Source organism: Aotus nancymaae, unplaced genomic scaffold (genome assembly GCF_030222135.1).
Source record: "Aotus nancymaae isolate 86718 unplaced genomic scaffold, 86718_ANA_hifiasm-v0.15.2.pri h1tg000011l, whole genome shotgun sequence".
NCBI lineage: Eukaryota > Metazoa > Chordata > Mammalia > Primates > Aotidae > Aotus > Aotus nancymaae.
This window is the reverse complement of record NW_026988422.1, coordinates 76,002,589-76,020,101: the sequence shown is the minus strand read 5'-3', so window position 1 is coordinate 76,020,101 and position 17,513 is coordinate 76,002,589. Positions and strand designations below refer to the sequence as shown.

The following is a 17,513-nucleotide window of genomic DNA, read 5'->3' as shown; positions in this document are numbered from 1 at the left end:
TTGGAAGCAGAGGAAGAGGCTGGTGTCTGCATTGGCAGGGACTGGGGTGGGGGTGTTGGGGGCAATCTGAGATCACGACTGGGCATCCTCACCATCTGGGTATTTGCCTCTTATTCACATCGGTGACGCTGACCTTCGGGACCAGGCTGCATCTAAGAGCACCCACTGCCGCTTACACCATGCTGGCCTGGTCCCAGAGTCTAACAGGTGTTTGTTGACTGGCTGAGGGAGCTGGTGGGTGTCCAGGAATTGAACTCAGCCCAGTCCAGTTGCCGTTCCCTGGATGCCCCGCTCAGGGCCATTCATGCTGGGTTCCGAATGAGCTTTGTGCTGCTTTCCAGGGCCTAGAGGAGCACTGACACGTGGGAGGCGCCCACGAGCACCTATTTCCAATCATCACTGAGGACGCAGACACAAATGGTGCAAATCTGGTGGAGAAAACAGAGGCCTCAGCTGGGTGCAGTGGCTTATGCCTGTAGTCCCAACATTTTGGGAGGCCAAGGTGGGCGGATCACTTGAGGTCAGGAGTTTGAGACCAGCCTGGCCAACATGGTGAAACCCCATCTCTACTAAAAATACAAAAATTAGCCGGGCGTGGTGGCGCGCCTGTAATCCCAGCTACTCGAGAAACTAAGGCATTAGAATTGCTTGAACCTCGGAGGCAGAGGTTGCACAGTGAGCCGAGATTGAGGCACTGCACTTCAGCCTGGGCAAAAGAGCAAGACTGTCTCAAATTTAAAAAAAGAAAAAATCAGAGGCATCAGTTGATAGTTAACATTTGATGGTCTGTCAGACAGTCCCTGGCCCAACCTGGGGAATTAGGAAAGGCTTCCTACTAGCCTGGGCAACACAGTGAAACCCCGTCTCTTACACAAAATACCAAAAAATTAACCAGGTGTGGTGGCACGTGGCTATAGTCCCAGCTACTTGGGAGGCTGAGGTGGGAGGACCTCCTGAGCCTGGGTGGTTGAGGCTGCAGTGAGCCCTGATCGCACCACTGTACTCCCGCCAGGGCAGAATGAGAGGAGACCCAGTCTCAAAACAAAACAAAAAACCAAAAAAAAAAAAAAAAAAAAAAAAAAGGCCGCCTGGAGGAGGACATAGGAGATAGAAGTTGACGAGGCAAAGACTACAGGGAATGGAATCCCTGGGAGAGGTGACAGACGGTTCTGATCCTGAGCTGGGGATGATGGGAACCAAGGATGGTGGGAGGCAGACCACCGGGCTTAAGGGCAGACAGGGGCCAGGGTCCCGAGGGCTGAGGGTGCTCAGAGTATGCCACAGGCTCTGGCAGAGGACAGGATCCCCATGGCAAAGAGCGGTCTTCTGAAGCCACCTGGGAAGCGGGTGAGGCTGTGAATGGGGGGCTGGCTGTGCAGAGCTCCAGCGCCTTCAGGAAAGGAGATGCCATTTTCAAAAGGGCTTTTATTAAATTCTCCCCACACGATGGCTCCTGCAGTCGGCCACGGCTCTGGGGCGTGCTGCAGGGAAAGGCCCTGTCAGTTTTCCCTGAGGCGGGGCTGGGCTTGTCCGTGGGTTCCCGGAGCTGGTCTTGCTTGGCGCTCCGGCGTGTGTCTGGCGGCTTCCGACGGGGCGCAGAGCGACGGGGTCTGGGGGCGCTGGGAGCTAAGGGCAGGCTCTGGGGCAGCGGTGAGGGTCTCAACACCACCCTGCGGTACTCCTGAGATGCTGGGTCCACCCTGAGGGCAAGGGGAGCAGATGTGGCCGGCGCCCCTTCCTCGGCCAGTCCTGGGAAACTAAGCTCGAGCCCTTCCTTGCAAAGACCGAGGATGGGGTGGGCGTGGGGGGACTCAGGGGAAATGGCCGGAGGGGCTGCGTGTGAAGAGGGCGGGTTTGTTGGCGGCAGCGACCCAGGGCGCCTCTCTCCTCTCTGAGCCTCGGTTTCCCTTTACGTCTAATGAAGAACATGGCCTCTCAGTGCTATGACCTGCCCTCAGGAATGGCCTTGTCCGCGCGTCCTGATATTTTCACAACTGTCCTGCGACGTTGGCCTGGGCACGTCGTGGAAAGCCCAGTGTCCCTGTGCTGCGTGGGCGTCGCTGTCGGGGGTGCGCGGCCAGAGGCGGGGTCAGAGGTGCGCCTGGGGGTGACTGGGGAGCGCCCCGCAGCCCCCCGGCCCCGCCAGCGTCGCCCTCACAGGAAGTTGGGCTCCCGCACCACCAGGCAGGGCGGGCTTCCGCCACCGCCGCCGCCGCCGTCCAGGGGGCGGTAGACGAAGTGGAAGTCGCGCTTGGGCTCGCAGCGCAGCAGGTAGCCCTTGATACGGTGCGGCAGCGCGTCATCCGCCAGCTGAAAGCAGCGCCCGTCCACCAGCACGAACAGCCGGTGCGCCTGCGGCCGCGCCACTGCAAACTTCTCCGCGCACTGTGCGCACAGCGCCTGGGCCGGGGTGTCCGCCCGCGACGCCAGCGTTCGCGCCTGCTGCTCGGGCTCCAGGTACGACACGCAGATGAAGTCCTGCGGAGACACGCGGGGCCTGCGGTCACGGCGGGGCCCTGTCTCCCCAGGCGGCCTTGGCCGGGCCCCCTGCCCTCTCTCGGCCCAGGCCCCTCCCTGGATGGACAGCGGGTGGCGGGCGCCCAGCGGGCGGGGAGTCCGGCACCTGCGCCATACCTGGCTGTGCCGTGAGCCTGCGGGGGACCCGTCCCCCTTCCCTGCCTCGCCTCCCAGCTGGGCCGACAGTTCTGGGGGATGAATTAAGGGGCGTCTTGGAGACCCTGCAACGAGGAGCGCCCCCTGGCTGCCGGTCCACAGGCTCCTCACCATTCATTCATTCATTCATTCATTCCCTCCCTCCCTCCAGGTAATTCCCCGGCAACCCAGGCGCAATGCTGGGCACGGAGGGCAGCACGGATAAGGGAGGTGCGAGCCGGCCCGGGCATCCCACAGTGCGGAGGGGCGGCACAGTCCAGCCCCTTAAGGCTGCAAGGGCGCCGGGGCTCTGAGGAGCTGCGCGGGGCAGGGCTTGGTAAAGCGGGAGCGGACCGGGTGAAGCAGGCTGGGCGCAATCGGGTGGGTAGGGCCCAGCCTGAGCCGGGCGGGCAGGGGGCAGGACGAGGCGACGCCTGCGGCTGGGGCTGGGCAGTCGCAGCACCCGCAGGGCGCTCGCCCGCCGTCCTCCACCCTTAGGGCCCCCGCCCCACACCTGCGGGCTTTGAATCCGCTCCCACTGCCTGTGCGGCCTTGGTTCCTCGAGCCTTGGCTGTGGAGTGGGGACAGCGACCGCCTCTCAGGAGTGGTTGAGCAGACGCGGGAAGCTCCGGCGTGGAGCAGCCTCGCCCTCCCCGGGGCTCTGGGCTGCAGAAAGTGACGCTGCGTGCGGGGCTGCCCCCTTGTGGCTTGCTTGGGAACAGCAGGCCTGCGCCGGGAGCGGCTGAAGATCCCGGCTTGGTGGAGAACCTGATGGCCACTGCTGGCGAGGGCTTAGAGGAGGGGCAGGGATCCTGTCAAGAGCTTCATGGGCACCACCCATGTCTTTCAGGAGGGGAAAAGCCCGGCCCACTCCCTCTTAGTGGCTGCCTTAGGGCTCCCTGTCCTCCATTAGGCCTCCTAGGGTGCTATCCACCTGCTGGTGACTGTCCGGCTCTGGGCTTTCCTCCCCAGGGAAGGATGCCCACCCCTCAAGGCATGGGGTGCAGAGGAGGCACTGGGAGGGTGCAGAGGGTGGTGCCTTTCCCAGATCCCAGATGTGGTGCTGAGGGGGACCCCTCCCAAGCTTCCATCTCCCCAACAGTGGGTGGTCAATTTCACCCATGCTCTGCCTGGCTCAGCATCAGGAACCCCTAGGGTGGAGGCAGGAAGTACAGGCCCAGGCCAGGCTTGGACCAAGAGTGTCCATGTCCCCACAGTCCATGGCGGGCCAGTGTGTTGGGAGGGGATGGGAAAAAAGGTGGGCTGGAGCTGGTGGCTCACACTGGCCAGGGAGAGCCGACTGCACACACTTCGTTCCAGTTCCACATTCAGTGATGCCAAGTTGAAATTGGCCATGGAGTATTCACACCATGGAAATGGAACAGACGCTAAAATTAGAGCTTTTGTTTTTTCCCCAGAGAGTCAGTTATTAAATTGATTAGCCATAGTCAGCCTGTGTGGACAGGAAAACTGAGTCCCAGAGTGGGGCAGGGATTGCTGAGGGTCACACAGCAAGCTCGTACAGGGCCAGGTCCAGAACTCAAGCCTCCTGCCTCCCAGGCCTGTGCTCTGCTTACTACAGATGCACCATCTTGAAAGCCAGGAGTGGGGCTCAGGACTGGTGTGCTCTGGGTGTCAGGGGAGTAAGTCTGCATAGCTGCTTGCAGCTCTGGATGTGCCCAGCTCACTGGTCCAACTCCTTCCTTTTTTCATTTTCATACACCCAGTCCCACTCTGTCCCAGGCCCTGGGCTTGGGGTCCCTGAGCCATGTGAACCATGGGCTGTGCCCTCCCAGAGGTGACAGCTTCATATTCAGAGGATGATAGGATGTGATATGTGCTGTAAAGGGGGAGGCTGCCGGAAGCCCAGAGGAGGGCACCCCACCAAGCCTGTGGGAAGTGTGTGTGTGTGTGTGTGTGTGTGTGTGTGTGTGTGTGTGTATCAGGGAAGGCTTCTCAGAGGAGGGGCCGTTGGGGAAACTGAGTTGTCTTAAAGGATGGGCAGTGACGGCCAGTGAAGAAGGGGAGATTGGCCAGTGAGGGCAGAGGCTGAGAAGCCAGTGAACTGGGCTGGGCATGTTTGGGGACCTGGGGGCACCCGGATTTGACACAGCCTGGGGCTGGGTGGGGCAATGAAGTTGGGGAGGGGCAGGACTGGTTTGAATACTGAGTCCGTATAGAGAGAGGTGTGGGGAGGGGTGGGCCGCTGGGCTGCTGGGGAGTACAGAGACCCTTGGCAGCTGCTGCATTTGTCCAGGGACTAAGGGATAGGGCTGTAGATCAGCCTGTGGGCTCCTTAAAGGCAAGGACCGGGACGAAAAGTCCCCATCTCCAGCCCTGGCAGGGTGCCGGGCTGTAAGAGGTGCTAAGGAATGATGGGTACACGTGTCTCATTCCTCCTGCAGCCTTCCTGCCTGCCCAGCGAGAACACCAATGCCTGCTGATACGTTTCTAGGCGCACCCAAATCCTGGACACACAGTGGCAGCAGGGGTTGGGGGCCCTTCCTTTGGTGTGGGGAGCCTAACTGCTCCCTAAGGCAGGGCTGGGTGGCTGGAGCAGCCAGGCGATGTCACGGCTCCTGAGCCAGTGGGCAGCAGGGATGGTGTCTGGGACAAGGTCCCACCGGGCCCCTCCCACTCTCGGTCCCAGCTGTCACCTGCACGGAGGAGCGGGAGGCCCGGGCCTTGTTGAGTGTGCGCCGGCGCTCCCAGCGGTGGATGGAGTCCTGCACCTCCATGCTCAGCTGCCGGGTCACCGTGATCTTGTCGTAGTTCTTGATGTGCTCCAGGGCCCCGTAGGTGGTGGTCAGGTAGTAGGAACCTGCGTGGACAAGGGTGTGGAACCCGAGCTAGGACCGCCTCCGCTCACCAGAGACAAGGAGCTTGGCCTGCCCCACCCACCTCCTCCAAGCCCCGCCCACCACGGCTGCCGGCGGCACACCTGCAATGCGTCACCTGCTTCAACAGCTGAGCTCCACCCACGCCACCATCCAGTCTCCGCAAGTTTCCTAGACTCCTGTCCTGAGCTGCCTGGGCCCTGCTCAAAACTTTTCATTGGCTCCCCTTGGGGATGGAACTCTTGCTTATTTTAAAAATGATTTTCAAAACATTTACAAATTGAAAGGATACACAAGAAACAAATGGGAATACCTTCAGTGTGGGGAAAGGGGTGGGCGGGAGACAGAGTGGGCAGGAGACGTCTCACTGTGTGTCACATATAGATGGGCTCTCAGTTACAACGATTTGTTCCACTTAACGCTTTTTGACTTCATGATGGTGTGAAAGCGATATGCATCCAGTAGAAACCATACTTCCAGGACCCACACAACCATCCTGTTTTTTACTTTGAGTACAGTATTCAATAAATTACATAAGATATTCCACACTTATAAAATAGGCTTTGCATGATTTTTTCTTTTTTTTTTTTTGAGACTAGATCTGGCTCTGTTGCTCTGTTTCCTGGACTGGAGTGCAGTGATGAGATCTCGGCTCACTGCAACCTCTGCCTCCCAGGTTCAAGTGATTCTCCTGCCTCAGCATCCTGAGTGCCTGGGATTACAGGCACATGCCACCATGCCCAGCTAATTTTTGTATTTTTAGTAGAGACAGAGTTTCATCACGATGGCCAGGCTGGTCTTGAATGCCTGACCTCAGGTGATCTGCCTGCCTCGGCCTCCCAAATTGCTGGGATTACAGGCATGAGCCACCGTGCTCCACCTGTGTGAATGATTTCTGACACACACACAATAGGCTTTTTGATGATTTTCCCAACTGTAGGCGAATGTAACTGTTCTGAGAACGTTTAAGGTAGGCTAGGCTAGGCTAGGCTAAGCTATGATGCTCAGTAGGTTAGGTAATTCAGGGCATTTCAACTTAAGATATTTTCAATTTATGATGGCTTTATTAGGATACAAACTCATTATAAATTAAGGAACTTTGACATGCTTTAGAATTTTGAGCCATGAGAATGTATTATCTATTCTAAAAATTTTTAAAAAGATGGAGAGGAAATTTTAATTATGGTTATACTATTACATACAATTTTTAAAGATTTTAAATAAGCATAAAATTTGAATATTCATTTATCCATTTCTTAAGTTAATTCACATATAGCTCACTGCAGCCTCCAAACTCCTGGGCTCAAGTGATTGCAGGCTAATTTTTAAATTTTCTGTAGAGAAGGGGTCTTGCTATGTTGCCCAGGCTGGTTTTGAATTTCTGGCCTCAGGTGATCCTCCTGCCTTGGCCTCACACATATTCTTAATGCATAGTGTTTCCCAAAGTAATTTAAGCTTTGAGATTCTTCAGACTGCAAAATTTTCATAAAGTTTTAAGATAAAAGGCACTATTTTACACGATGCTTACAAGTTCATTCTCTTGAGCTTGTTTGGGACTTTGGTTAAAGGTTTGAGAAATACTAACTTTGTTAAGCCCCCTTATTTTAGAGAGAGAAAACCGAGTCCCAGAGAGGGAAGGTGACTTGGCCAAGGTCATAGAAAGATCAAGGGCCCTGAGGAGGGGGAGGGGACCCTGGACAGCCTGCTCTCTCTGGTCTCCAGTGCCGCCCACCCTCCATGGTGCTTCCTTGGGCTTTCCCACCACTGGACAGCCCTTTCTGCCCAGCCTTTCCAAGGCCAGGATGATGATTTTCTTCTTTTAGATGGAGTTTTGCTCTTGTTGCCCAGCCTGGAGTGCAATGGCATGATCCTGCCTCACTGCAACCTCCGCCTCCCTGGTTCAAGCGATTCTCCTGCCTCAGCCTCCTGAGTAGCTCGGATTACAGGCGTGTACCACCACGCTTGGCTAACTTTTTGTATTTTTAGTACAAATGGGGTTTCACCGTGTTGGCCAGGTTGGTTTTGAACTCCTAATCTCAAGCGATCCACCCGCCTTGGTCTCCCAAAGTGCTGGGATTACAGGTGTGAGCCACTGTGCCCGGCTAGGATGATGATTTTTTGATGTGAGGCAGATTCTGCTAGTGCCCCACTCAAATCATGTCCACTCCTTCTACCTAACTGAACGGTGCTTTTATCTGGGGAAGGAACATCAACTGAAATGCTCACTTCCCAGACTCCCTTGCAGCTTATAGAGGCAGGAGACTCTGCTGTGGCCCCTTAGACGTAAGTGGAAGACTGGGTGGGGCTTCCAGGAAAGGCTTTGAAAGAGGCAGGCTTAGTGGATGTATCCCTTTGGGTTTTTGCCCGTCCCCCTTCCTTCTGCCTGGAACCCAGAGGCATTACTGGGGTCACTGCAGCTGTCTTCTGATCAGAGGTGACAGCCACAAAGCCAAAGCCCACAAGCTAAGGAAAAATGGAAAGAGCTGAGCCCATGGTTCCCTGGATACAAACGGCCATCCTTACCAGGTGCTTAGCCTGGACTTCTTGATGCAAGAGACAACTTCCTTGCTCTGATTTAAACCACTATTAGTTACTTTTGTGAGTTACATGGAGCCCAAAGCATTCCTAACTGTTGTACTGGGTGAAGCTGGCCCACACATCTCTACCAATTCTACAGCCAATATGGGACAAATTCACACCCTGGTCCAGTAGGTGGCATGGCGGGGGTGGGGGTGGGGGTAAGATAAAAGGGTTTATGGCCACAGGATCACCCACCCTTTCATAGCAGTGTACGCAAGAGATGGCCGGGTGTGGTGGCTCACGCCTGTAATCTCAGCACTTTGGGAGGCTGAGGTGGGCAGATCACTGCCTACACAATGAAACCCCATCTCTACCAAAAATACAAAAGTTAGCTGGGTAAGATAGTGTGCACCTGTAATCTCAGCTACTCTGGAGGCTGAGACAGGATAATTGCTTGAACCTGGGAGGTGGAGGTTGCAGTGAGCCGAGATTGCACTACTGCACTTCAGCCTGGAGTGAGATTCCATCTCAAAATAAATAAATAAATACATAAATAAGATAATGAAAAATAAATAAGAGATATTTTTGGAAAAAACGAAATGTAAAGCTACCATGGAGCTTGGCTTGGTGTCCCTAATGAGAGAAGAACCACTGAACCACTTATGTAACTCCCTTTTGAATTGTTTAAAGCCCCACCAGGCCAGAAAGCCGGCTCTGGCGCCCCCGCTCTTGCTGCCCCGACTCTACATCCTCTACCTGGCATCTCTCGGTCGCCCTGTTTCCTGTCTGGCTTATGTCTCCCTGGCTGGCAATGGAAGAGGTGAGTGCAGTGTGCTGTCTGTCAACCTTCAGTTTTGGAGTCAGAGAGCAGGGTCTAGGTCCTCCCTGTAGCAGCTAGCCCTGTAATCTTGGGTGAGCTAATGTCCTCTCTGTGCCTCAGTTTCCTCATCTGCAAATGCCATAAAGCTGGAGAAGGGAAGGAGTTTGTGTAGTCGAGGGCTTTGGAGTATGTGAATAATGCATGGTGGCTGTGAGGCCTCAGGGAGGTGCTCTGGGGGCGTCTCACAGCCCTGCAGCTGCACTCCTGCCTGCTCCAGCCCAGCTTCTTCCTGGGGCCTCCCTCTCTGCCAACTTCCCTCTTGGACTTGCGGCCATGAAATGCCTGCCAGGACCACTAGGTGGCAGGCGGCCCCACCGTGAGTTTTGGAGCAGGGTGTTCTCGCTGGAGTGAATGGAAAAACCCACTGCCCCTAGAAAGATACCAGCTAGGCACGGCCAGCTGTCAGGCAGACTAAGCGGGGGGCACTGGGAACACAAGAGAGAGGCTAGGAAGGGGGTGGGGGCCCCAGCAAGCTGGCACTCAGGCCCTCCCTCGCACAAGTCCCTGATCTCTCCTGCCGCACATGCCTACTGCAAGGAAAGTGGGACCCCGTGGCTCATCCTGTGCTAAATTGCAGCATGTGGAACAGGCTGAGAGAATCTGAAGTTCCCCAGCTGCACAGAATCCGACTGGAAGGCTTTCTGTTGAACAGAGAATGGCTTGCTCGCCTGAACTATGAAACACAGAAAGGCAGGGCCCAGCTCCACCCCTCATCCTGCCTCGTGTGCTAAGGTCTGAATGTGTAGGTCCCCCTACCCCCAATCCTATTTTGACATCCTAACCTCCAATGTGATGGTGTTAGGAGGTGGGGCCTTTGGGAGGTCATTAGGTCATGAGGGTGGAGCCCTCATAAATGGGATTAGTGCCCTTATAAAAGAAGTACCAGCCAGGCGAGGTGGCTTGCATCTGTAATCCAAGCACTTTGGGAGGCTGAGGCAGGCATATCACTTGAGGTCAGGAGTTCAAGACCAGCCTGGCCAACATGGTGAAACCCCATCTCTACTAAAAATACAAAAATTAGCCAGGTGTGGTGGCACAGGCCTCTAATCCCAGCTACTTGGGAGGCCAAGAATTGCTTGAACCTAGGAGGTGGAGGTTGCAGTGAGCCAAGATCACATCATTGCACTCTAGCCCGGGTGACAGACCGGGACGCTATCTCAAAAAAAAATAAAAAATAAAAAATAAAGTACCAGAGAGCTTCGTTGTCCCTTCCACCATGTGAAGATACAACAAGAACCCACCATCTATGAACCAGAATGTGGGATTCTCACCAGACACTGAGTCTGCTGGTGCCCTGATCTTGGACTTCCCAGCCTCCAGAACTGTGAGAAATAATTCCTATGATTCTAAAATCATCCAGTTTATAGTACTTTGTTAAGTATCCCAAACAAACTAACACCCAGCCACCTCTGTAGAGTACCAGAGCGCCCAGACAGTGTGAAAACTGCCAGTCTAGCCCAGTGTCTTCACTTTTCCCAGACAGAGAGGGCAGGTGCCTTGCCCAGGGTCTGCAGCCAGTCAGAGGCAGAACGGGGGTCCCAAATCCAGCCTCCAAACTGCTCTTTTCACTCCACTTTGTGTTAGTTCTCTTAGGTTCTAGCAACTTAAGTTCCCAGGATTCTGGGGATTCTGGGAACCCCCACCTCCCACCCTAAGCATCTCTGAGCAGTGTGACACCTCAGTCCCCCTCCTCACCTGTATTGCAGAGGTTGAGGTGATCAGATACCTCTGCACCACCACCCCACTAAGCCAGAAGGGCTAAGCCGGGAAACTCAGAGACACCACCTCACCCCTGCCTCTCTGCCCTGGGACCCAGATGCATGAAGATGAAGGTTCCAAGCTGTTGAAAGGTGGAAGCCCCTGTGCTAGCTGGAGAGCCTTAAGATCATCTTGGTGCCAGAGGCAAACACCTGTGAGACAGGCTGTCCTAGGTGCTGTGACCTCCCATACCCTGGCTATTGAAGTAGGGCAGAGAGAGGTGCAGGGAGGAACCTGTGCCACTCACCCCACCTGCTGGTGTGCACAGTGGTGCACAGTGGTGTGGGTTTGTCCTCCGGCCCTTGGAGCTGCTATGGGCAAGGTCTGATACTGCTGTGGTCAGACAGGGCTGCTAGGAGGGACAGTGTGCCCTCTGCCCTCCCTATGGTGCTAGAGGTGGGGTGGGGGGCTCTGCCTCGTCTGACAGAAGGGCTGGATGCAGGGCATTCAGGCAGCCTTGGTCAGGATCTAGGAACTGTTTAAGACCTTTATGAACTTTTTTTTATACTTTGGCTTGTCCCCTAAATACTTAAAGTAGCCCAGAATTGACAAGGTCTCCGGCCTCAAGAACTTCTATCTTTCTCACCCAAATCCCCTAGGCTGGGAACAGGAAGAAGGATCCCAGGAGGCCATGGCAGGATTGGGTGGGGGGGGCAGGGGGGTGGCAAATCCATAGGAGAGGGCTGCTGGCCCAAGGATGTCCCTGCCCTTTTCCTGCTCAGCCACTATGCCTGTGGTTGTTCTGTGTGCATGCTGAGAGCTTCCCTTCCTTGGGGAAACAAGGAAGAAGGCACATGAAGGCCTGAGGAGGTAGAAGTCCCAAAATGTGGGTTGCAGAATAACGCATTCATTCATTCATTCATTCACACAAGGCTATCAGCCTTGTCTTGTCTTACACCACAGCCCACGTGTCTGGCATGGATGAATGGGTGGGTGGATGAGTGGAGGGATAGATGGGTAAGTGGATGGGTAGATGAATAGATGGTGGACAAGAGGGTGGGTGATTGGGTAGGTGGGTGGATGGGTAGATGAATATGTGGATGGGTGGGTGAGTGAATATGTGGAAGGGTGGGTGGATAGGTATATGGGTGGATGTGTGAATGTGGATGTGTGGGTGGGTGAATATGTGGATGGGCAGGTGGTGGATAGATAAGTAGATGGATGGATGGTTAGGTGGACGAGTGGATGCATGGATGGATGGGTGAGTGGATGGGTGGGTGGATGGATGTATGGGTAGGTGAGTGGATGGGTAGATGGTTATGTGGATGGCTGGGTAAATATGTGATTAAGTGGGTGGATGGGTGGATAAGTGGGTGGATTAGTGGGTGGGTGGATGGATAAATGGATGGATGGGTAAGTGGATGGGTGAATGGATGGATGGGTAGGTGGATGGATGGATGGGTAAATAGGTAGATGGATATGTGGATGGGTGGATGAATATGTGGATGGTTGAGTGAATATGTAGATGAGTGGGTGGGTGAATATGTGGATGGGTAGGTGGGTGGATGAGTGGATGAATGGACAGTGGACGAATGGGTGGGTGAGTGGGTAGGTAAGTGGATGGGTAGATGAATATGTGGATGGGTGTATGAATATGTGGATGGGTGATGAATATGTAGATGGGTGGGTGAATATCTGGATGGGTAGATAGGTAGATATGTGGATGGGTGGATGAATAAGTGGGTGGATGGGTGAATATGTAGATGGGCAGGTGGGTGGATAGATGAGTGGATGGATGGATGGATGGATGGATGGGTAGGTGGTTAGGTGGATGAGTGGATGCATGGATGGATGGGTGGGTGGATAAGTAGATGGTTATGTGGATGGCTGGGTATGAATATGTGGATGGGTGGGTGGATGGGTGGATAAGTGGGTAGATGGGTGGGTGGGTGGATGGATGGGTAAGTGGATGGGTGAATGGATGGATGGGTGGGTGGGTGGGTGGATGGATGGATGGGTAGGTGGTTAGGTGGATGAGTGGATGCATGGATGGATGGGTGGGTGGATAAGTAGATGGTTATGTGGATGGCTGGGTGAATATGTGGATGGGTGGGTGGATGGGTAGATGAGTGGGTGGGTGGATGGATGGATGGATGGATGGGTAGGTGGTTAGGTGGATGAGTGGATGCATGGATGGGTGGGTGGGTGGATAGGTAGATGGTTATGTGGATGGCTGGGTGAGTATGTGGATGGGTGGGTGGATGGGTAGAGGGGTGGGTGGATGGGTATAGGAGTGGGTGGATGAGTGGATGGATAGATGGATAGATGGGTAGGTGGATGGGTGAATAGATGAATAAATGATGGATGGCTGGGTGGATGTATGAATGGTGGATGGGTAGATGGATATGTGGATGAATATGTGGATGGATGAGTGAATATGTGGATGGGTGGGTAGGTGAGTGGATGAGTGGATAGCTGGATGGATGGATGATGGGTGGGTGGATGAACGGACAGATGGATAGGTGAGGGGATGGGTAGATGGCTGGGTGGTTGGATGGATGAGTGGATGCATGGATGGATGGGAAGGTGAACGGGTGGGTGGATAGATGGCTATATGGATAGATAGATGAATAGATGGATGAGTATATGGCTGCACTGGGCAGCAGATAATCATTGCTGAAGAAACCTTGGCTTCTCTTGAATACCTGGACCTCCTGGAAGACTACTTGTTCCAATTACAGGACATTTTTAACTAAAGAGAAAAAAACGGTAGATACAGAGGTCCCAGTGACACAAGCCAAAGTTATATATGACAGCAAATGTCATGGCTTTAACACGCTCCCCTGAGCTGTCAACAACTCACAGAACTATCTTATCAAACTATCACCCCAGAGACTGGAACATGCAAAAAAATTCGAACAGATGCAAAGAGAGTCTGCTCATCTCAAGAACCACAAAGCCCAAGGGGGACCCTCAGGGCCTGGGAGGATGGTTCCATCCTTTGAGGCTAATGTCTCAGACGAGAAGTCAGGGCTCCGTCAGAGCTGGTATCTGGGTGGCTGCCCCTCAGGAAATTCTTGGTAGACAGGCTGCTGAGGCTAAGTGGGTGGGAGGATGTGGTGGGAAGGAGGAAAGGGGAAGGGAAACTGACCGTGGGGTGGACCAAACCACACCTCTGCCTTCATCCTATTGGGGAGTGCAGGGCTTCTTACCCATATCACTAACCTCCCGCTGATGAGAGGTCCTGACCCAGGGCTATGAGCAAGGAGCCTGGGACCACCCCTATCTAAGAACTAATCATCACTCTCTGTCAGACTTACTGTGAGCACTACATGCCACTTCACCCCATCTTTTACATTACCAGCTCCTGCTGTTCCCGCTAAAAACCTTTTCCCTTTTTTTTATCAGCTGGCTCCTATTTATCCTTCATTGCTCAGCTCAGAAGTCACCTCCTCCAAGAAGCCTTCCCTGACCACACAGCCTGGGTAACATGCTCCCATGCCTTCTGGGCTTCCAACTATTCCAGCACTTGTTACATGGAGGTGGCACAGTCTCTGGACTGGCTCATCTTTTCTCCTAATCCGTGAGCTCCTGCCAGATAGGACCTGTGTAGGATTCACATTCACATTCACAGCTCCAGAGCTCAGTGAGTCTGGTATCCTGGAGGTGCTACTGGGCCACCTGGAGTGCCTGTGGTGTGGCTGAGTTGGGGGTGTGCAATGCACCTGATGGGTGGGGGGTGGTGACTCACCCTCCCCCAGCTGCAGGGCGGGGTCCATGAGTTCCATCATGTACTCCACATTGAGAAGCATCTCCGTGAGGTTGCTGCGGGCCAGCACATACATGAGCACAGGCAGGAAGTCATCCGCCCCATAGGGCTTCCCTGGGAAGAAGAAGGAGGCAGAGGGAGATGAGTTCCAGGCTCTCCTTGTGAGATGCTCTCTGCCCAGGGTAGGGGACAGTTTGCTGAGTATGGGTGGCGATCCCTGGAAGAGGAATGTTCCTTCTCTCATGACTCACTCTCAGGACAGAGAAGACCCAGGTAGCAGCCTCCTCGGAAGGCCTGAGAAACAGTCCAGGTTTACGAAGAAGGAACTGAGAAAGTGCCCTCAGCTGGGATGAGCAAGACCCTGACCCCTTCCCCTTTCCTAATCCTCCCTCCCCATGACTGCCCCTTGCTGCTTGCTTGACAGTCAGATTCACGTCACACTTATTTGCGGACCCACCCAGAAGCATTCAGGGGTTCTGGGAAGGTTCTCTGTCCCCATTAAGCATACATCCCCTCCCACGTGCAAAACAGAAACCTCTTCCCTCACCCAGATACTCCGAGACCTGAAATGTCACCATTCAGTCTTCTTCTTATTTTTGGGTTAAACAGTGCCCTACCCTAAGGCCTTCTTTTAAAATGTAAAGACCCCCGGAAGTATCAACTCATTACTACTGCCTTTGAGGGTGTTCACAGGGCTCAGAGCATCCAGACAGCAACAGACGCCTAGCATGGCAGGTGGAGGGCGCTCTATAAAGGAACAATGGCAGAAAAGAGGGTGGAAGTTGGGTCCGAAAGATGCCTTCCCAGTGTGCTCTCGGCTGGCTCTGAAGATAGCCCATTTGGCAACGAAAAGCCCAAGGCTAGAACTGTGGGTGGAGAATTCTGAGCAGAATAGAATCTTCCTGCAGGCCCTTAGCTGGCCTTCTGGCCAGCCTCTGCAAGTGCACTGGAGAAATGAAGCTTGGGCGAGCAGTTCTGCACGGTGGGAATGGCAGCGCCTGGTCCCCAGCCCACCTTCTCACTTCCTCTAAGCAAAGGGAGTCCAGGCTCAGGCAAAGGTCTCCAGACTCAGCTGGGGGTTACCAGTTCTGGATGTGGCCCCAGAATAACCCATGCTAGCGCTGCTACCTTTGTGTTTTGGGTGAGATGAATCATGCATCCAAGCACAGGCCAAGCAATTTATAGCTCCTGCAAAAAGTGTATTTCTTGACATGTTCGCAAAGATTTAAGGGACCATCAGGAAATATACCTGATAAAATAGCAACATCTAAATAAAAATCTGAAAACCATCAGGACAAATATAAATTACCAGAGGGATGATACTATAGGAAACATAAAATTACAAATAAACAGTCAGCTGGGGGCAGTGGCTCACGCCTATAATCCCAGCACTTTGGAAGGCCAAGGCAGGCAGATCACAAGGTCAGGAGTTCGAGACCAGCCTGGCTGATATAGTGAAACTCCGTCTCTACTAAAAATACAAAAATTAGCCAGGTGTGGTGGCAAGCGCCTGTAGTCCCAGCTACTCAGGAGGCTAAGGCAGGAGAATCACTTGAACCCGGGAGGCGGAGGTTGCAGTGAGCCGAGATCGTTCCACTGCACTCTAGCTTGGGTGACAGAGTGAAACTCCTTCTCAAAAAAGAAAAAGAAAAACAAAAAAACGACAACAAATAAGCAAGAACCTACACAACTACCCTTTTACAGCAGCAAATTTGGCTTTGAATTTCCTGCTGGCCAAAGCAAAGAGGAGAGCACAATCAGTTACATTCTCACTGTCCATGAAGAAAAAATATACCTACTTCTTGGGGGAACCAAATTATTTTTCTAACTCTTAGCTTTAAAGTAAATTTTTCACAGATGGCTTCATTTGGGGACATGGAGAGGCCTGAGTGGCAAGTTCCTACAGCACATGGGGGTGTTTCACTCAGCGACGGTCCTCCCATTGCCTCAGCGTAGCTCATGGCAAGCACTTCCAGGGGAGGAAGCAAATTTCTTTTTTTTTTTTTGAGACAGAGTCACGCTCTGTTGCCCAGGCTGGAGTGCAGTGGCGTGATCTCGGTTCACTGCAACCTCCGCCTCCAGGGTTCAAGCGATTCTCCTGCCTCAGTCTGCCAAGTAGCTGGGACTACAGGCGTGTGCCACCACTCCTCGCTAATTTTTGTATTTTTAGTAGAGACGATGTTTCATCATGTTGGCCAGGCCCACCTCAGCCTCCTAAAGTGCTGGGATTACGGGTGTGAGCCACAGTGCCCCACCTTTGAAACAGGGTTTCACTGTGTCACCCAGGCTGGAGTGTGGTGGCTTGATCTCAGCTCACCTGCAACTTCCACTTCCTGGGCTCAAGCAATCTTCCCACCTCAGCCTCCTGAGTAGCTGGGACTACAGGCACACACCACCACACTCGGCTCACTTTTGTATGTATAAATATTTTTTTGTAGAGATGGGGTTTCGCCATGTTGCCTGGGTTGCCAAATTTCATAGTGAACTCTGCACATTCACATCTGTCCTGGTAACAGTGAGGCTGCCCCCTCCCTGAATAGAAGACTTCAGAGACCTAAATTGACCCTCCTGGGCAACTATAGGCTATGCCACTGAAAGGCACGGTGTGAAGGCAGGGTCTCCAATCCTAAACCTGGGTTCAAATCCCAGCTCCACTACTCACCAGCTGTGGACTGTAGCAAGCTGCTTCCTTCCTCTCTCCTCGGCAGGGAGGTTGGAGAACGAGGTGCCTGAGGATGTTCGAGGATTAACTGAAATGGGGCAGGTGGTCAAAGCCATAGCGAGGCCTGAGGCCAAAGGAAAACTGTGTGCCCCAGACGTGTTTATCGAAACAGCCTCTCATATTTTGAACCAGGTGGAAAAAGTTAATGAATGCGCTACACTCAAGAAACAATGACTATATCTAAAATCTGGCTGCCAATCTGTTTGCTATCTATTGTCAGCTGTCACAAATGTATGTGGGCTGGGAACTGCAGGCTGATTGGAAAAGACCACTCCTGTGGCACAGTAGCACAGGATCATAAAACTTAAGACAGCCTGACTTCATTGAAAATCTGAAGGCCAGGCACGGTGGCTCATGCCTGTAATCCCAGAACTCTGGGAGGCTGAGGCGGGTGGATCATGAGGCCAAGAGATCGAGATCATCCTGATCAACATG

At 53.6% G+C, this 17,513-nt stretch overlaps 1 protein-coding gene across 1 annotated transcript in view; it reads right to left on the bottom strand.

Moving 5' to 3' along the window:
* Window positions 1-1,086: 1,086 nt before the first annotated feature.
* The window catches only part of RIN3 (Ras and Rab interactor 3), a 172,828-nt gene continuing 156,401 nt past the window's right edge, over window positions 1,087-17,513 (bottom strand). The window contains exons 8-10 of the mRNA XM_064375175.1: window positions 14,339-14,470; window positions 5,310-5,473; window positions 1,087-2,478 (exon numbers count right to left, since the gene is read on the bottom strand). Of these exons, the coding sequence (XP_064231245.1) occupies window positions 2,155-2,478; window positions 5,310-5,473; window positions 14,339-14,470 (620 nt within the window). The 3' untranslated portion in view covers window positions 1,087-2,154. The remainder of the gene's footprint in view (window positions 2,479-5,309; window positions 5,474-14,338; window positions 14,471-17,513) is intronic.